Source organism: Sparus aurata, chromosome 6 (assembly GCF_900880675.1).
Source record: "Sparus aurata chromosome 6, fSpaAur1.1, whole genome shotgun sequence".
Lineage (NCBI taxonomy): Eukaryota > Metazoa > Chordata > Actinopteri > Spariformes > Sparidae > Sparus > Sparus aurata.
The window spans coordinates 20,818,776-20,840,218 of record NC_044192.1 but is presented as its reverse complement, the minus strand read 5'-3'; the positions used below and the strand labels follow the sequence as shown (position 1 = coordinate 20,840,218).

Here is a 21,443-nt window from a genome sequence, read left to right as displayed (position 1 = left end):
TAAAAAGCAAGAACATAAAATAAAATGTCAGAAAGACAGAGAGGAAAACTGACTGCATGAGCTCAGTGATGAGATAAGGCGCGAGAGATCGATCTACAGGAGACACAGTGTATTACTTACAGTGTAGAGTTCATTCGTCACCTTCACCAGCTCCTCGTGCATCTGGATCCCAATGTCCTTGCTCTGAAACACAGTGAGCAGATAGAAGAGGGGTGAGACAACAAATAATGTTTGACCTTTCAGCTGTGGCCTGTCAGAAACAAACTCGGTCAGTTATGCTGACGCTATCACTTTGGTGTGTCAGAGAGAAATATCTCAACAACTAGTGGACAAACTGACACAGAAATTAGTGCAGATATTTAATGATGTCTGAAGATGAATCCTACAAACTTTAATGATTACCTCACTTCTAATCCAGCGCCACCAATGGATCAGTATTTTCAAATCATGAAAACAGACCTGACACTTTGATGCTCACCAGATGATAACCGCTGTCCATTAAGGCCTTTCTTCTTGTGCTATTCAGCAAAATTTGGATTACTGATGTGTTATGAGTATAACTGTGTTATGTTTGTTGTTGTTTGTCATTTTTAGCCCTAACCTCTACCTCCATGATCTTGGCTCTACGCTAACCAACTGATGAGCTACTGAAGAGATGATTGATAGTGAAATTTGTATATTGGGACATATATTGGGCTGTATTTCCAGGCGTATTACCCATTAGCTAACAAGCATTCAACTCCTTCCTACCTAACATTAGCATTGAATTACATGTTCCATTTATGGGTTTAAATAAATGTGTGTTGATATTCTAGACTTAATTTACCCATTCCCTAACGTGTTTTCAAACAGTAGTGTTAGCTAGGAAGTGGTTGACTTCTTATGTTAGCTGCTGTCTAAAACAACTTAACATATTGCTTTACCATAAAATATGGCTCAATGTCCCTCCAGATTTTTATAATCCATTGTATTTTAAGATGGTGATCAATCAGGAAGCGGTGAAATGATGACAATTTGTCTGATTGCCTATGTTGAAAGGACTCACAACCTGTAAAACGTAAGTAGCCTTGATATCAGAGGAAAATGGCCGCCGTGTGAGCACAGTATGGTCTAACATAGTGCTAAGGGGTTTTGGTTTCGTTGTACAAGACAAACAGACTTCTTCATAATGTACTGATAACAAACATACACTTAGTGCACCTCTCTACTTGTTGAGCAATAAAAACATGTGTGCCACATGGTCATATTGTTCCCTGTGATTATTACACGTTAAGTGGTGCCTCATCTTTAGTCTTTTGAAAGATGAGTTGTGTGTTTGTGTGAGCGTTCATGTGTGAAGTGCACCAAGGCGGTGAAGACAATGTGCGACATCCTGTGACAAAGAGAAACACACTCTGTTGCCGCTTCACTTTGCTCTACAGACATTTAAAGAATACATAATGTATCAAGAGGAACAACAGTTCCTATTTCTAGTTTCATCTCATTTGAACATTTAAAAGACTGCTGAGGCCATTGTTTCTCTCTAAGTTGTGGTGCTTGAAATCTTACTGAAGAGACTGTCACAGCAAACACGGCACAAATGAGTCTTCTTAAAGGTTTTAATAGATATCCACCGTCCCCTTTTTCACATTACATCACACCACACAGCTTGCATTGTGATCAAAAACATGGAGAAATAGCTGATAGGGGGAAGGATATAATGTCTGTTTGTGTGAAAGAGAGGCATAAAACCTTTTTCAGAATCAAAGGTCAGACAATTGCCCTGGTATATCTCAGTACAATGGTCTGACAGATCAAGAAAAACAGAAGCACATCGTCTGATGTCACAGGGTTAAGGGAAGTTGTCTATTTCAGAATGAGTGATACAAGCAACATCACAACTGGAGTTAAATCATGAGTTTAGGGTCTCTGTTTCAATTTCTGTAGGTATATCTGATTTAGCTGATAAATTAATCAGTGTTTATGTCAAATCCAGACAAATTTTATAGAAAGCATACAGACAAGTTCAGACTTTTCAATTTGCCAAGTTTCCTCCTCATGTATTAGTCACACAGTAGGTGTAATGTCTGCAATGTCGGCCATATGTGCAGGAGATCTCCAGCCAGCTGCAGCAGCCAAGTTTAATTCCATCATCTAATCACTTATTCTCATGTTTGGCTTTTGTTTTCTTCTGTCTGCCTGAAGGTGTCACCACAGCAATGAGAGCTGAGAGCACCTTGAGCCAAAAACATCATCCAGAGTAGACATGGACTTGTGTATTTACAGACCAAAAGAGCTTGTAGAAGCTTCTTATAGACAATTTTTGTATAATGTTTCCACAATATACAAAAAAAGGTTGGGACCGATTGGTTTAAAATGAGGCTTATTACCAGACCGGTTTTAGGAAATTTCACCACAAGCTATTGCTCGTGACTCAGCCGCTCCCAGGAGGAACATGATGAGCACATGAGACTACAGTCCAGCATGTCAGCTGTGACAGATTGTGTTTTTATTTCTCAAAACAACAATTACACTTATTGTTTGTATTCCAGAGTTCTACATCAAATAAATAAATAGTTTGTTAAACTGGACAAAAGATGTCATAGGTAGTGGTGGGGGCAGAGCTGGGCCAATAAAACAAGGGACTGATACCGTCTTTGGTCTCATGTTAGACTCAGCAACATTGCCTTGTTCTTTGGTTGTTAAAGGGGAGAGAGAAATTAGCCAGAATGGCGCAATGGTTGTGACATCCTAATTTGGCTTATTCCATGTGTGAGTCAAAAACAGGAGCAGGTAAACTGTGCAGGTGATTGCAAGAAACATGTGGCAAACAGCAATCTTTCGCAAAGCTTGGAAGTAATGTGAAACGTGCTGCATTCTGGCATGAAGGGAAGGAAAACCGGCATACAGTAAGCAACATGAGAGCTGACTTATAGGGACCGAAAATGAGAAAGCTGAAACATCAAAGCAAATCCAACTTGCAAGATTTTAAGAGCAGCTGTTGAAAGTAAGGGGGTCAATGCAAAAAAGGTCATGTTGATGAGCGAAACAATTACATTCTTCAGAGATAAATAAATAGGCCAGCAGCTAAAAAATGTATGATCACTGGGCTGTTGGTGTGCCGTTAACAATAGCTGATGCTTTGCAGGCTGCATGCCGTGGGCTGTCAATAACTTTTAAAATAGTAGAAAAAGTTCTGTAAACCTCCCTGTGTGCACGACCTTTTCTTCTTCCAGACACAGTGTCATCGTCAACAGCTGACTCATTAATTCTGGTGCAACATGGTGACTCAGCAAGATGCATAATGGCCGTTACACATATGAATCATTATAAGAAGTATCACTTTCTGTCGGATCAATATCAAAAGAAGGAGCTGTGCTGAAAGAAAGACTCAATGTGCCTATAGTGATTAACTCATGCAAACATCCGCACACACCAAACACTACCTCGAGCCACACCTGCCCACTGTTCAGAGGTATTGATGGGCGGAGAAAAGTTAACATTTTTGTCCACACCCTGCTTGTGCTTGAAAGAACTTGCTACTGGTGATTCAGAAATGTAACTAATCATAAAAGAGGGCAAAGAGACTCTTGCTCCAACAGTTCTTCACTAAACCAGCTTATGAAATGCACCCAGAGGAGATCAAACAAAGTAACCTCGCTAATACAGGAGGGATTTGATTTTGTTGTTCGTACTTTTTTTTATCAGGAGTGCAGGCATTAAGTCCTACTCAAGCAAGCATCGCGCCGAACGTGATAAATGGGGAGAAATCCTCCGAGGGCTCCAGCAGCAGCTGGTGAATGGCATCTGCATGCATCAGTGGCTCTGAAGTGAGACAGAGTGCAGCGTGGACTCAGAGGACGCAGAGGCTCAGGGAGGGTTCAACCAGAGAGTGAGCGAGCCTCTGTGATGCAACTCAGTGTAAGAGCTGTGGTGGGTCAGATTGCGACAGCCTTTATAGTGACGCCTGTGAGAATATATGCTGAAAATCTTCTCTTCGCTGAAGGCAAAAAATAGCAAAGTTGCAGTTGTAGTTTCAATGTTTTTGCTTTGCAGTTAATTAATGTCATTCAGCATCAAGCAAACATCAGTGAGCACTGCCTTCTGTACATTCACATGTACCAGCCTTGATGTAATTGCTGTATATGGTTATCCTTGCTATGATGCTGAACACATATGACAAGATCTGTGTAATTCATGGAAATAATCAGTTCTTCTCGAGATGTTTAACTCTGGTTCATAACTGGTCTAAATAAAGCTCTAGCTGATGCTCACTCAGGAAGCCTTTTCTTCTACATGCTGATGCCTTCAGTTTATCATCGCTCCTCTCACGCATGCTCACTAATTTCCTCCTGTCATTCTTTGGAGCTGTCAGCTGATATCAGCTGTTCACATCAGCCGGTCACATGTACCCAGTTCCACAGCCACACACCTAGACTGCTGTTTGCCTGTCGTCTTGCTGCTGTTTATTCTAAATTTGATTCTCTCTCTGCCTTTAGTTCATTTACACTGCTGTTTGCACCCAGTCCTCACAGATTAACCAGCTTCATCATTTCATCAGCCTATCTCAGAAGAGTCATCAGCCACCTCAATCATAAAAATCTCTCTGTAGAGTCTAAACGCCAAAGACTTCTGACAAAACTCAATCATCACATATCAGCTGTTGTAATTAACATTATCTTTACTTCATTGACTCGTTTCACCTGATTGAAATCTAGCATCAACCAATCAGCTACATGACGATGTGAAAGGTTCTACTTCATACAAAGTATTTTTTTTGTCTAAACCTAACCAGACTGCGACACATGTCAACAAAAAACAGAAGATATTAAGGCAACAATATCAAAAGTTCCACACAGCCTCACATCCATCGGCCTCCTGGGCAAAAAGTCTTGCGTTTTACCCTTTAAACCACCTCAAGCAGCTGCCTATGTAAACCTTGTCACTTTTTTGTCCGTTGCAATGATGACAATTGTCTTCATGATGCCTGGTCATAGAGCAGCATCGTCCCATCCCATGTATATGATGTCATTGAATATTAAACATATAATAAATTAGATAGTAAATATACTATATATCATTCACATTCCCACTATGAGTCGCAGTTTCGTTCGACGTTTATAGGTTAGACATGCCCTTGATCAAGTTCTTGTCAGCTGCCGCACTTTTTGACCTTGATCACCTTGTCATGTCCAGCAGTCAATCATCCAAAGCTCTTTCCCTTTATCTCAGTTTTACATTTTTTCCACAGCTTTGTTACATTTATTATTTATTCCCTCCCAATATGTCTGCCAGCAAGCAAGCAGCAACAGAGCCATCCATTCACACTTTCAAACAAAGAAGAATTTACCTGAGGGCACCTGAACTAAAAAGGAAAGAACTTTTCTCCCTTCTCAGTTCTGGCAAAGTTGCTGACACACACACACACACACACACACACACACACACAAATATCTGAATGGAGCCTCGTAAGCAGAGTGCAGCTCACCTACAGGAAGGCCTGCAAGGTGAAAACAGGATTCTGATGTTTGGATAAGACCTCAGTCATCTCGGCTATGTGCTGACAGGGAGCCAAACGTAGCTCACAGTCGTTGGGACTGCAGGGTGTTGGACCATTCTTGGGCTCTCAAGGGGTCTCAGCTTCACTATTACCAATGCTGTTTTAACTGCTCTGCGGGTCAGACAAAACTCCTACACCTACTTCTAACTCTGTGTATGCTGAGAGAGCTCAAAGCACATTTCTTGGAGCTACCATCAGTCTGCATGCTCCAGCCAAACCTGAAGCCAAACAGTAGAGAGGCAGCTTTTATTTTATCTGCTGCAACACTGACATCTGTGCTGTGGTGATAAGACAGTAGTGGTAAAGGATGACCGTCTCACTGACCTTCTTGAACAGTCGGATGACATCCTCGCTGATCTGGGCCAAACGGAGGATGACATTGTTGGTGTAGATGTCGCTGAGAGTGGCGTGGTCACGACTTTCTCGCCTCGTTTGGTTCAGCACCAGGTACCAACAGTTGACTGAGGACAGCAGGTGTTGGTCTTTTCTAGAACAAACAGGAGGGATACAGGATTGTTAGAATGTCTGTCAGAATCAAACAAAATCAGGATAAAATGGATAGCGGCAAGTTTTAACAGGTGTAAGGGACGAGGGTGAGGCTTTAGTTAGGTTTTCTAAATGCTAATGTCCGAGTGCTACCATGCTAACAATGACAATGCTAGTATGCTAATATTAAGCAGATGTTGTTGTTGTTAAATGTTTATACAGTATTAGCACTTCTATGTCGTATTTGCTTAGCCTGGTGAGAATATGGCTAGTTTAATGGGTATTTGGTGATGAACTAATGAGTTGCACAAAGTCAAAGTGTGTGGGGGTAATGGAGGGATCACCAAAGTTATTACACTCCAGCGGGACATGGATATCTGTATGACTTTCATGGTAATCTACTTCATCAGTGCCCAGTCCATACCGGAAACCCAATCTGAGTGGTTGGGGATTGGTAAGGGTTAGAATAACCCATTGATCAGGCTCTTGTGGTCTACATATATTGATAGAATATAGCTCAGACAGCCAGCACGGATCAGGCACTGACATAACATTTTATGGCAATCCATCAAATAATTGTTGAGATATTACAGTCTGGACGAACAGATTGACCTTAGCATCCATGGATACATGCTATCATATCATATATATATATATACTGAATTACTGAATTTGTCCATTAACTTAACAAACACACCCACAACGTAATCAACATGCCCATACCAAGGCAAAACAAGACCAAATACTGCACTTTAGCATTTAAGAGGAAGTTACGAAAGTTATGGTTAAATTAAACAATAAAGCCACAGACATGAACTGCTCTAGAAACACAACCTGTTGTGGCATAAAATACCATGACGTTTCCATCTTTCTTTCCTTTTCTCAATGTCCACCTCCCTCACTCAAAACAATGCTCAGGTATCAACTTGTTAAATGTAGAATGCGGGCAACCATAATGATCCAGATAGTCATGGGCCGTGATTGCTGCATTATCAATCTGTCTGCGCCTCGGGTGCTTTCAGATAGAAAGACCAAGGCACATACACATCGAACGGACACGGGCACGCACACACACAAACACAATCCCTTCAAACCCATACCCTTGTCTGCATCCTATCTGAGCATTAATCAATCAACCAACCCCGAGGAGGAGACAAAGACAGACAGAGAGAGAGAGAGAGAGAGAGAGAGAGAGAGAGAGAGAGAGAGAGAGAGAGAGAGAGAGAAATGAGAGCAAAGGAGGCAGAGAGCCGGAGCAGGGTGGGGGATTGGGTTTCACTATAGAGCAGAAAAAAGGGATGAGCAGCACCGACATCAAAGCGCTCCCCATTCAGAGAGCTTCCATAATGCTAATCACATCTAATGAAGTTGATATCTGGCTGCTACAGAGTGCCTTACCCATTATTCCTATACTTAACTCTGCCCCTAAACGCACTTACATCAGACTGAAAGGACACCAGCACGCTGTCCTCATAACATCAGTGTGAGACAGAAACCAAATTTGCCCGCTGAGAATCAATAAAGTTTTATCTTATCTTAAACATGTGAAGTAAACTCCATTTATAACCGGGCCTGCCTGTACAGTATCAGATTCAGAGCGGTGTCCTGAGATGCACTTTGTCTGAAAGGCGAGTCAATTAATTTGCTATTAGAGAAATGTAATGGTAATTTGAAATGGCGGAGAAAATCCAGCCATCATTCCACGCCACGTTTCAGTCCTGCAATCAAGAAGTCATAATAAAATGATTCAGCTGGACATTCATTTGTTGTATCCGAAGAAGATAAGCCTGACTGACAAACTCTGCAAAGGACTGGTTGGATTTTAGGTTTGACTAACAAAAGAGGAGGAAAGTAGACCGCACTCTCCTTCACTCCGCTGGGACGACCTATTTCTACCGTCTCACATCGCTCATTTTATAACAGTTCTGCTTGACTGACCTATCTGCCTGTACGGGACGCCGTTCCTTTTGTGTATAATTGCTGTTTGTGGTTGAGAGGTTTAGGGAACAATCACCTCTACTCTCTGCTAATCCTTAAAAGTGGTCAGAAATGCTTCATCACATCCCCAAGCACAAACAGGCCCCTTCTTTATCCCCCTCAGCTCTCCCCCCAAACACTCTGCGCACAACCTAAATCTTTGGCCTTCCTCTGATAGTTAAAAGTGCTTGTGAACCTGTGGTTCTCCATACAATTCGGCTCCTGAATCATTATCAGGTGTTTCACTCGAACACGGTACTTTAGTTATTTATATTTCATGCTACACAAAACTACAATTGGGAATTTATAGGCCTTAAGGGTGTTTGATCTGTAAGAATATTTTCCAAAGAGCAAATTAGAGAAAGACAAAATAGCCCTGCTTGTGTTGATCACAATGGTGCTTTGAGTCAAATTCTAACATTCTCACAGTAACAATGCTAGCATACTGATGTTAAGCACATAAAGCAGGCTTATAACTTCTTATTTAGATGGGCCGGAATTGAGATAAGTGAAATGCCAAGAGGGGAGATTTTTCTTTACGTTACTAATGTCTTCCCTGTGATAAAATTTCAATATATATCACATATATATTATATATATAATATATATATATAATATAGTATAATATAATATAATATAATATAATATAATATAATATAATATATACAATAGTACAGGGAAAAACAGTGAATACTTTTAATGTTAGAAGAAGGTTGTCAGTCTGGCCCAATAAATGTTGATTTTACAGCCCCTCTCGCACCCTCCGCTCAACCTCTGCTGGACTGCTAACCATCCCCACACCACGCCTCAGTACCATGGGTGCCCAAGCCTTCAGCTGCTCGGCACCCAGACTATGGAACTCTCTCCCCCCACACATAAGACAGTCAGACTCCATCACAACATTCAAATCCAAACTCAAAACCCACCTGTTCAAACTGGCATACTCACTCTGACTGGTCACTGTGCACTACACCTTTCTTTCCCTTTTTTATATCAATGTTTGTTTTTAATATTCTGTGATATTATGTGGTGATATTACTCTGCGATTTTATGCTTTTATCCTATGTAAGGTGACCTTGGGTGACTTGAAAGGCGCCATCAAACAAATAAAATGTATTATTATTATTATTATTATTATTTTGTGCTAAGCAACATACATAACTAATGACCATCAGTTAAATAGGTCTGAAGTTTACTGTTTAGCATGTTTAACACCTTAATTTAACAAGCTAGCATGCTAACATTTGCTATTTTGCACTTAACACAAGAGGGGTTGTAGGAGCACCATTACTTTGGCAGGCAGTTGGTCATAAACCAGAGTTTTGTCACATTTTTTGATTCAGCTGGATTTATTAATTTAATTTATCAACTCTACAAATGGCAATAAATATTCTAAATCTACTCTAATCTAATCAAATCTATAAACTTGCCCATTACTTAAATTTTCAATTAAAATTTAAAACAGATGACAGTACTAGCTGAAGAGTCAGCCTGTCATCAACAATACTAAAATTCATCCATGTCTCATTCATTCATCTGTAACGATCATGGCAATCACAACCAAAACACAGACAGAATGTGAGGAGATCACCGAGCCAGTAAGCTTCATCCTCTGGGGATCATGAAGGAATCGCTTCCTTGTCTTACCTATAGGCTTATCAACTTCTGAATTTGACAGTTTGTTTGACAGAATAAATAGAAACAATGATGCCAATCTGGTGGAAAAACTAACTTAAGGATTAAGGAGATCAGTAAGCAACCGTGTGTTTATTCCTAATGCTCATGGTTAAAGTCCTCAAGAGAGGCAAAGGGCCAAGATCTCGTTTCTCCAGTTGCTGTCCTCATTTCACAGGAATTAGGAGCACAAGGTCGGTAATTAGGCCTGTGTTCCAGCTGCATCTCTGTGAGCTTAGTATTTTAACACCGTAATAAACGACTTGTTTTATGGGACAGAGGCACTACCTTTTCTATAACATCTCTTATACAGGCTCATCCATCACAAAGGATCGACTTCAGCATGCAGTGAAAACCACTCTTCCTCTCCTCACTGATTTTTCCCGTAAAAGGCTGAGTATCAGTCGAGGGCCCACGGGTCAATTAATCTAGGGGGCTTCAAAAGGGACGGTTTTGGACGGCTCCCTGCCCTCGGTATTTATACACAGGATATCATTAACATGCAGAAGGCAAACGATGAGCTCTTAGAGTCTCCAGAGAAGTGAGAAGGAAGAGGAGGAGGAGGAGGAGGAGGAGGAGAAAGGAGCAGAGCTTTCTGGCATCCTATTACATCTGTCTCACCCTGCAAAGCACTGCCTAACAGTCTCCATGGTTTTTCTACAAGGCCTGCACTGCCTCGCTGCCCCTGTGAGGCAGATACATACATGCAGTTTAATCTGTGAAAGCATGGAGGAGCGTGAAGAAGATCAGACTCGGAGACAGTGCGATAGAAGAGTGAAACAAAGAAAGAGCGCATGGTCGGACAACACTGCAATAATCCTTTGATTCGAGGATAAAATGATGGCAAGCGGCCTCCTTAATGTGCATACCCTGAACGAGTCAGCATTGTATAGAACGGTGCACATGCGTTAGTCATGGCTGCACTGGATGCCACCATCTAATCACCCAGAGCCCATGATGTGTCTGAGCCAGGATTTCCAGAAGGAAGTGTGTATTTATCAAACCAGGACTCGGCTCTGTGAAGGACTTTAATCCCCTCCACACTGCCTGCCTGCTGCTTATCAATGAAACAGCCAAGGAAGAGGACACAGAGCCAAACACAGTTTCAAAAGACAAGGGGCACGTGGGCACATGCCGCCAGCTTTGCCATTCAAATTCACTTTGCCCCCATTTTCAAGCGGGGCGTCAAATATGCTACATTTGCACATCATTTAGCAGGGTTTTTTTGCAAGGAGATGCACTGCCAACATCTGATAATGCACAGCTGCACAGACCCAGGGGCCAGAGCGCAGTGCAGCGCCAATAAAGAGGAGACAGGCATTTGACAAGCTCCTAAATACAAACTGCAAACCAGCTAATCTATTGATGTTGTACATGCTGACTTCCACCAGCTGGACTTGTCAACCTGACAAGAGGAAGGAATCGACTGCTGTGTTCAAACAAACCGAGCCTGGATGGATAGAGTTTAACCTTTTACCCTCTTGCTCCTCGGAGCTCCTGACAGCAGCCACGGTTTGACAATATAGTTACAAAAAAACGGGACTAAAGCTTTAGCATAGCAAAGCCAATAAAGCATCTAGTGCTATCCTACGGCAGCAGACATCATTCTTTATAATTATATCATAACTAAAGCATTGCATCATGCTCTTTTAGAGTGGCTCTTTAAAGAGAAACGTGTTCTGGATGCATGCCACGTCGTGCTTAGCTGTTTCTAAAAGAAACATGCTGAAATATCCATTGATACATTTTCAAAGCTGCGCCCTGCTGACCATGAAATGAAAAGAGACATCACTTGGAAATGAGCAAAGGCTGCTTCAAAACTGAAATAACTCACAGAACGTACTGTACAAAGACCTGGCAGCGTAAAGACACATAACACTTTCCTCCTGAACCAATCGCTTGGATGCACACACAAAGAGTTTCACACACACACACACACACACACACACACACACACACACACACACACACACACACACACACCAATTTGGAGACCACTACCAGCCCCGTCTTATCTTTCCCAGACAGATTATTCTCTGTATCAATATTGCATGAGGTGCCTCCTAATGTTACATCCAAATATGTCTTTATGACAGACAGACGATACCAATGCACTCTAACTTGATGGTGTACATTATAAATCCCATTCATGATATACCCTGAAATGTCTGATCTATAATTAAAATTGAGTTAGCTGTTAGTCTGAACCGGTAAGAAGAAAGGAAAAAACGCGGGAAGCAGTGCAGTGCATCTGGCACAGTGACTGCAGTGTGGAGAGGCTAAGTAACTCCTCAGTGTGTCTTTTCACTGTGGCAAATGAGGTAAAGTAGAAGAGCTAAATTATCCTTGGTGGGGTTGCTGCGGCGCAGCTATAGCTGCAGTTGCTGTAAATCACAGTGGCATTCAGCTCACTAATGAATCTGCGCTGGAAGGGTTCAGCCAACAGACTGTAGGCTGTGATCCAGCACATATGGAAGTCCGTGCTGGTCAAGACAGCTCTCCTTTACTGCTCTGTTTTGATCAAAACCGTGAAGGTATAACGAGGCTCAAGATACAAGGTTTCTTCTTTACCCCACACACTCTTTTTTAGTTGTAATAATTTAATTAAAAAGCCCTCTTGCCATTTCTGAAAATGTACGTAAGTATCCTAGAACACCTCTCTCGGTTTAGCCCAAAGTAAAGTCAAAGCCGCTGTTCAAAGCCGCCTGTACTCCGTTTGGAGTACAGGCATGGTTTGAAAGGTCTTTTTCCTAAATAGTCAGCCCTGTAAGTGCTCCTGTTATTGATCTACAGGAGTTACACCAAATTATTATTACATTTGCATTATTATTTTGCCTGCAAATGATCTATAACTGCCCCTATTAGCTGGAAAACACATTTGGCCTGCTTCATATAGTCTTACATGGTCAAAGTTTAAATCTAAAGAACACCTAACACGTGTTTTTTTCCGAAGAAATGGCCAGATGCTTGGCAAAAAAATGCCATTTTGTGGCCTCAGAATACCCCTGACTTCACAGACTTGAAGACACACTGGCTACATGATGATTCAATCATTCAGAGGTGGCTGTTCAAGTGGCTTTATTATCAGCTTAACTGAATATCATGTTTTGTTCATCAAACAAAAGCGTACCTGATAACGTTTGAAGGTTGACATTGAAAAGATGTCTAAAGAAGACGTCATGAAAAACATTCATTCTGGCTCTTTAGTAGACGTCGTTTCACTGTTACAATTTTGGGATATTTTATGCTAAGAGGAGAGCACAATGCAATGAAAGACAGTCACAGGCATTTTGAAGGGTGTCGGGAAAATGACAGTTCAATAAGTCAAATATAACAATGACAAAAAACGTGTCTACAGACAGTATGCTTCAGGGCCTAAAAAGGTTTTCTGTGTTTCTGATGGTGCATGGTTGGTCTGCAGTCTTTTTATTGGACAAATACAAGTGTTTTTCTTGCCTCGGCTCGTTTGGTGTTTTCGTGGCTCGCCATGAACTTAACTAGGGAGTAAAGGGCGTGTCACAGCTGATTACCAGGATTTGTGGTCACCTGTCTGCTCAGAGCAGGAGTGCATGTCACAAGGTGCAATCATGTTCTGAGCCATTTTTGTGGCCTCACCGAAAGCTTAAAAAACTCACTTTGGATGATGTACTGTTGAGTTTGAGTTCCATGTACCTTACAACACATTAATAAAAATGTGTGTGGTCTGACTGTCAGCAAGAGGACTTTCGATATGACTGAATATTACATCCTCTACAGATGTCAAGCATGGGTAGTGGCCTCCCACCCAGACTTCCTCTGTGGTCTTTAGTGCTTCACTCCTTCAGCTCCTGTTGTTAGATCACTCACACTTTTACACATTTTGGTCATCAAATGGAGTTTATATTCAGCAAGTAACATGTACATGGGCTTGCATGAATAAATAATTCATTATAAGTATTTACCTTGTCCATTTAGATACCACATTACTATATACCTATAGTTATGTGTGTGTGCGTCTGTGTGTGTGTGTGTGTGTGTGGCCTTTGACAAGGGTTAGCACTGAGACACTTGTCGGCTTCAAGCTTTTACGATCTTGGCAGTGTAAAGTGTAATCATTTTAGAACATGTGTTGGAGGATTGGGTGTTTTTTCTTACGCCTGTCCTCGCTGTGTGGATAATGTCAACTGTAAGGGCCAAAGGTTAAGCCACAGTCGCAGCAGCAGCAGCAGCAGCAGAACAGTCCTGTCTATAGCCAAGAGTGGAGCATGGCTCTTCTGACACAGCTAGAGTCAATCATCCAGTCAAATCATCCTCCACTTCACACACACACACACACACACACATACACACACTATCTCCTACATAAAGTACCCATACATATGCACACAGATCTACTGTCTGTGTCAAGTAGAAGTACTTTTAATTTGCCTGTTTGTGTCATTGTGCCTCACCTCCCACTGTTAAATTGTAACTTAAAAAAATCAATATCAATAATAACAATAATAACGATCAGGACCCCAAACTTTGATCCAGGTCAGTAAAAATAACGGTTACCTACTGAGTTGGCATGTATAAATGACCATTCTTAAAAAACACTAAAATCATTATACCGATAGCTAAAGCCACATGTTGTTATATGGAAACTATTCAATATGTAAGAAAGAGGTAGTCTGATGGACCTGGAAAGTTGTCGTGATCATGGGAGTTATTGTCTTCATTGTTCAACCCCCAGTTTCTATCTGATGTGTCTCAGGCAGAAACGTTCACAGACAAGGTCATGATCTGAAGTCTCTCGTCATGCTTCATTTTGTGACTTTCGCCGACTTCCTTCCTCAATCTCTGACAAGTCACAGGATGTTTTCCCAGAAGTTAGAGCAACACGTGACCTCTGTTATTTTCAGAAAATTGTGGATTCTCCTGGGTTTGAACTTTGTTGGAGACATTTGGGAAAGTAAGCAGTAAGTGAGCAGTAAGTGACATACTGTGTAAAATAGCTCTATATTCCAGTAATCACTGTTACAGAGTGTTAGGTCAGTAACTCATGTCTCTCCTCCTCCTGCTCGTGCAGTAAAAGAGAAAAACTATTTCTGGTATCCCTGCAAACTTTAACAAATCAGGATCGAGATCTCCATAAAGAGAAGCGTTCCTTTCTGCTTGTGACAAACAGAGCGCGATCCTGGGGGTATTGCTAACTAAAAAGAACCGGACAGAAGTTAACTTGAACAATGGCGCTTACAGCAGCTATAATGCTAAATTGTTACATATTAGATTTTCAAAGGTATTGTGCTGTCATTTACTGTATCTGATGAATACATGACCAGGGATTCTTTTGTTTTTATTTTACATTATCGTATCATTTACGGTACATGGTTTCACTCCACTTTCTGTCGTAGTCCAAAAATGTTTTTTCACCTGAGCTGGAGATTTGTGAATCTGTATTTTGCTTTGTTTCTCCATTTGAGCAGGCCAGCAATCACATGTTCGCCCTGTAGATCATTTCAACTTACAAATACGATTCAAAATCTGAACATGTGAGGAATGCAGTCCGGCTGTTTCCATTAGCTGGAATCAGAGCTGAGGTTAGAATTCATACATGTTGGTGTAGATCCATGTCTGAGATCTGCTGCCAGATCACAGCTGGGTTAATGTCCCATTTCCAGACTCAACTAAGCTCGCCTGCTCGCCCGAGGTGCTTGATTTTGGGAGCGGCAGCGCTTAATTTCATGCCCAGCGTGAGTCATGTACCAATGTGTAAGTGGTGGTTTCTGTGCAGACCATCCCTTTTTTTTAACCATCTAAATGGGTCATGGATACGGGTGAGAGGATTTTAATCTGATGACTTTTGATGGACTTCTTTATTCTCTTTTCCCTTAATTTCGTAGGATTTGTGTTTTCTGCCTTTGTACTTTGTCAGTGGTGTTACCTTTATTTTCAAACCGCTCAGTCTGACTTTCATTCAAATATATCACGCAGGACAATTAAATTCAGTAAAGGTAAATGATTGACGCTATAAAAGCTATTTTGTAACTGTTAAGTGTGGTTCTGATTCTATTATGTTGCTAACATTCCAGTGAACACATCAGTAACACTGTGTTGTACCTTTGCTATTTTTTACTAATAAGCTATTGTCTTGGATAAATTACATGTTTTTTTAATCTGACATCAACCCCCACATTGACGCTGATGCAACCTACAGGTTTCTGTGTGATGCCGAGCTCGTGGAGAGCCTGCCATATTTATCCATAATGGATGCAGTTTAAAAAATAATGAAGCATAAAGCTTCCCTCAAAGCCTTCTTCTATAAAGTTAAGTGCTAAATTACAGTAGTGCATTAAATTTGTTATGTCCACCACTCAACAGTCTTTAACGTCTTTAATGAACTGCATCCTCACCATTACGCCACAACCAGCTGACCTTTTGAGGACGTCATAAAGATCTTGACTGTAACTCCCTCACAGTGCATAAACATAATGGAGTTTTTGTTGTTTACTTCTGCACTATAATCAAAGAAGGCACTGTGATTAGCAGCAGGGCTGGGTCTTAGAGTCGGGTTATAAATAGTGAAGTGTTTGGAGGCGCTTGGCATACACATCGCTGCGGTCTGGACACACTTTGAAGGAAAGAGTGAAAGTTGCTTTGCAAAAACAGATTTAAACTAAGCAAAAAACAGTTGAGTTTAAGTGAACAATATTAACAAAAGTAAATATGAAAATACTGCTTCCCTCAAAAGACAATACACAAATGTGGGATTAATTTCTACTGAGGATGAGGGAGTCCAAAGTCCAATTCTTATATGAGAGTTTCAGTCATAGTTCCTTACATAAACCTTTCTAAACAATATCCTTTGTCCAGCAGTGGTGAGTTATTTGTGGCCTTTAATTTTCCCTGAGTTTTAACCTCTCAGGCCACATACAGAATCGTCCAACCATCTCATGAACCTGAATTGTAAATCTGCCTGTGAGAAAGCCTACAGGCACGACATCAATCAAATATTAAATATTATACGTACAATATTAATTTATCTAAAGAAATTAGTTCAGCATTTTAATGTTTTATTAGTCTGCCGTTCATCTGGGAAGCATAGATATCGTAAGTATACTTAAATTAATTTATTCCTTTTCCGTCTGTCCTCCAATTCTTAAAACAAATGTAAAATCCCCTCAAAAACACCCTCTCCGTATGCACAAACTCTCATGAAACAGCTTCAGCCTCAAGTGCATGCAGGGAGGGAAACTCACTTGAACTGCTGGTGTTCCCTTGAGCTGCGTATCTTGGAGGAGAACCTCTCGGCCAGTTTGTCTAAGCTGCGGGAGTATTCCAGCTCGATCTCTGCTTTACGGCGGAAGAACTCCTGCAGGTCCTGCAGCAGCTGGATACGAGACTCGGATTGCTGCTCCAAGCATTTGAACTGTTCCACAAGCTGGTTACGGATCTCTGTTCATCAAAAGAGAATACATGAATGGTATGAGTCAACTGTTTATACTGCTGTCACAACACTGCACACGTTGCCCTAGTCAGAAGATGTCATCAAAATATCCGGCATTGCATTATTATAAAGTTTATGTCATTATTTGCTCCAAAAGAGAGCAGGTATCTATCCCTTCATACTCATATCAAGCTGTAAGATGCTTTTGGCAGTGACACTTAGTGAGACATTTATCAACAGCCAAAGTTGGTTGAACAATACTTACAGTTTGTTATAAAACCTGGTAACACTTTACAATAAGGGGCACAACATTTTGAGTAACTGACAAGGAAAACATGAGGAACGAATAAGGAACTAACCGCTATTTATGGATTAGTTTGTGACTTCTCATTCAATTTTAGATTTATATATATACTATAGATATTTTATAGTAGAAAGAAATGACAGATGAATGAATCAGGAATGACAGGGAAAAGGAGATGTGAAGTCCTTAGTAACAACTCAGTGTGATACATCACTGCACTCGAAGGGACACAAAATGGATAACTACTAATAACACAACGATGAAGTAATTAGCTCTAATATAATCATAAATAAGGGACTGCTTGGTCACTACTCCGTATTCTCTCTCACTACTTAGGTTGCACAGAAACTAATGTTGAAGTGATTAGTAATGAATGAGTTGCCACTAACTTTGTGCCATACAAGCTGATTCAAAGGTAACACGAAGCATTCATGAAGAAATAAGTTAGCATTGTCGATTCGCAGATATTTTAGTGAACTAATCATTACCTAATAATTCATTATCATGGAATGTCCATCTATTATTATCTACAACATAATATATAATAGGAATTAGGCTATTAATTAACAATCCATCCCTCACTCATTTCTTAATTAACTTATCATTAACTAATCATAACCTACTCAATAAAATTGGATTAGAAGTGACTCATTAAGTACTTAGTTTTAAAAAGTTAACTAGCGGTTAGTTCCTCATTTGTTCCTAATAACTACTCAAACGTTTGTGTCCCTTATTGTTTAGTGTCATCTGTGGTAGACTAAACAATCAGTCCAAGCTGAAGAAGAGCTTTGCGTCTTATGCATCCTGTTGCTCTGTCTAACAGTACATATACTTTTATCCTGTCAAATGTTTTTGATGTTGATGAATCTCTAGACAAATATGTTTAGAGTCATTAATCAGCCACTACAAGACACAGAAACAGAAAATAAATACTTCATTTAAGAAAGGACTATTTGCAGTATTTTGTGTGCTAATAGTACTTTACAGGAAATATGTGAAGAGTCTAAGTTTGTTTCCCATCATCTGAAAAACATTAGAGGACAAAATGCTACAGATGTGACAGGGCAACCTATTTTAACACAGGCCAGGCAAGGCTGCTCAATTAATCATCTGTAGTGCACACTATTAATAATCTCCCACTGCTTTTATTTCAGTTAATGTAAGCCATTTCATTGCACCTCTTTAGACCAGTAGCAATTATAAAGCCTCTAGCTGAGAGTGAGAATGACCAGTGAGGCTCCACGCCAAGCCAGTCAGATGACCTGTGTGTATGGCCTCTCATAAGTGTGTACACTGTGGATGTGCTGTGACATCAGACTGATTTAATGAGAAGCTAATGCACTCCCCCGTTTGGAGCGAGTTGTAGTGAAACATTTTCTGCTCAAGAGGACCCTGAAGCTGCCAGGCAGACTACAGATCCTTCAAGCCAGTGGGAACCCATGAGAGAAACTTGATTCCTCTTTGTAGTGCTGTCATCAGCAGCAATGATGCCTCAACTGAGGAACAGAGAAAGGCCTATTTTGCAGAACAAAAACTCAACCTGATGGAGGGAGCTACAGTAAACAGGATGAGTGGTGTCACTTCTCAAGAGGAAGGAAACATCCTGAATTAATGAGCAACCTTTATTAGAAAGCAAGGCTTTTTTGATCGTCGGATATAAACCATGCAGTATGGTAAAACAGAAATATGGATTTATGTAATATACATTTTTGAAATAATTTCTGGTCCATTTAATGGCTTCTGAATTCCTTTATTGAGTCATTATTTATTTTTTAATTGCCAGTTACAGTCATGTCTAGCAGTAGAAAGGTGCTACATGTAAGAACTTTCCACCTTTTGACTTCATGGCATATCACCAAATATAGCTAAATATGCTTTTAGCGAGTTCGCTCAGTTGGCAGTGCAGCTAGAGATCTGGACAGGGAGCTCGGGAGCACTGATGGAGTGTTGGTGTTGTTTACACCACCAGCGCAGGAGCTTTAGACTGCTGGGAAGAGGATGTTTCTAGGATAGGGAAGGTGGGGAGCCAGCGGGGAATGTTGTTGGGGAGAAACATAATATCAACCAAACAGTTTTTAGTCCAAACTCATACGTATTGCACCTTTAAATAAAAAATAATTCAAGATTGCAGCACTCGACTCAAAAATACTTTTGTGTTCATCAATGGTAAATTGAACTTCCTAAATTGAAGTCACAGTATGTTGTAACACCCTTGAGTTACAACATGACTCCTTGTAACCGATAACCCAACAAACTAAGGGCAAATACGGGAGTTCATACATATGTGAGCCATTGCAGTGACACCCCGGCGGGCAGATGAACTGCTGACTGACTGGTGAAACCACAGCAGTGACACAGTGACTGTGTTTCCACGCTGCTGAGGGTGTAATTTGGTCAGCCAAACCCTCCTCACAGATATATGGAGGCATGGGGAAGCTTGCTATTTGAACTGGAGCAGTGATGTTGTGCGGGTGAGCCTTTTTCTCTCCCTGTGATGTCGTGCCGCCTGGCCTCAGCCTCGAGCGGCATGCTTCACTTTGTGGTTAACCATTATCCCAGCCCTCCCCTTCATCCAGGGGGCTCCCTCTCCCTCCCAGCTCTGAGGGCTTAGAGCTCCGTCTTTAGTGGGAGCCCTGAACCGGAGCTAAGGGAGAGACACCACCATTACTGCTTCAGTCCTGTCAGACATGTCTTGCCTTCCCAGACATGCAGCGAAGTTCCTGTTTGCAATGTTTTTTTTTCTGTATTTTTTTTCTCTAAAAAGAGGGAAACCGTGCCAGAGCAGCCGAACCAAGAGAAATGCCCCAGGAAAATGTGTCACCGATTTGCATGAGTGACAGGGAGGACTTTTGAAAACAAGTCTTTTACAAAAAGAGAACGCTGAACCACCAGCTGCAGCTCTGCATTTGACAGAGGAGTTTGGAAAAATAGGTCACGCACACCAGGAGTGTGCCCTTCCCTCTGAGAAACCATGAGCAATTGGAGAATTATTCCCTAAGTATTCCCAGATCTTTGAGTGGCTTCATTGGCTGTGGTTAATTCACAGTGAGAGACCCCTCTGCGGTTCCTTTTCAACCTGTGCGGAGTAGGAGTGCTCTGAAAGCCTGCCGTGAAAATAAAAATGACAAACAAATCGCTTTTATCATTACCCTCCTCATATCAAGAAATTCTTCTAATATCTATAATTGTCTCTGATCTGACTCACTGCCAGGTGAAGACATGAAAAAGGCCGGCATTCTGCGTAGATGAAACAGTAGTTTGACAAACAACAAGCCATGACTGCTTTCAAGAATGATTTGTGGTTCAAACCACCAACAAATCAAGCGCTTTTGAAACTGCAGAGTCAAATCAAGTCAAATTGGATTTATATAGTCCAAAATCACAAATGACAATTTGCCCCAGGGGGCTGCACAATCTAAACAATGTGCAACGACCCTCGATTAGGAAGGAAAACCTTCAATAGAAAAAAAATGTCTGAAGAGATAGAAAATAGAGAAACCTCAGGAAGAGCCACGGAGGAGGACAGACGACTATGCACAAAACCGTATGTACAAATTGGATGATGAAATTTCTGATACAAATCTTGTTCTCCAGATGTAAGAAGATGTTTCTTTGGTGCAGACCCCCACAAATGTCACATCATCTTGGTTCTTTCAATGGAAATGAACACTGTAATCCAAAAGTGATCATTCCCACTTATAAGGAGGACTTCAAACAGCAAAGCTCGTCTTCCTTCAACCTCACCCACCAGCTCAAACCTCCGTACCTCTCTGACATGTATGTAAAGGGACTTTGAACCCACACACTTCTGTGTTAACACGCTAAACATGTGTGCCCTACTTTCAGTCTATCTGCTCTGGTTTTCTCAGTTTCAGAACAAAACATGAAGCTTTATAGCTAAGATATGAGCGACCATTGACAGAGCACTAATTTATTAATAAAGGGGCACTGTGTAGATTACTAGAAGAAATTCACTCAGAATTTTAATATTCACAATATTAATGAGGTAATTATTCAGACTCAGAAAAGTCTTTTTTTCCATAACCGAATAAACAAGC

At 41.0% G+C, this 21,443-nt stretch overlaps 1 protein-coding gene across 2 annotated transcripts in view; it reads right to left on the bottom strand.

Annotated features, from left to right (window-relative positions):
* srgap3 (SLIT-ROBO Rho GTPase activating protein 3) overlaps positions 1-21,443 on the bottom strand; it is a 73,127-nt gene that overhangs the window by 37,919 nt on the left and 13,765 nt on the right. For both annotated transcript variants that reach the window (XM_030419598.1, XM_030419599.1), the window contains exons 2-4: positions 16,894-17,089; positions 5,864-6,026; positions 121-183 (exon numbers count right to left, since the gene is read on the bottom strand). In XM_030419598.1, coding sequence (XP_030275458.1) covers positions 121-183; positions 5,864-6,026; positions 16,894-17,089 — 422 coding nt within the window. The remainder of the gene's footprint in view (positions 1-120; positions 184-5,863; positions 6,027-16,893; positions 17,090-21,443) is intronic.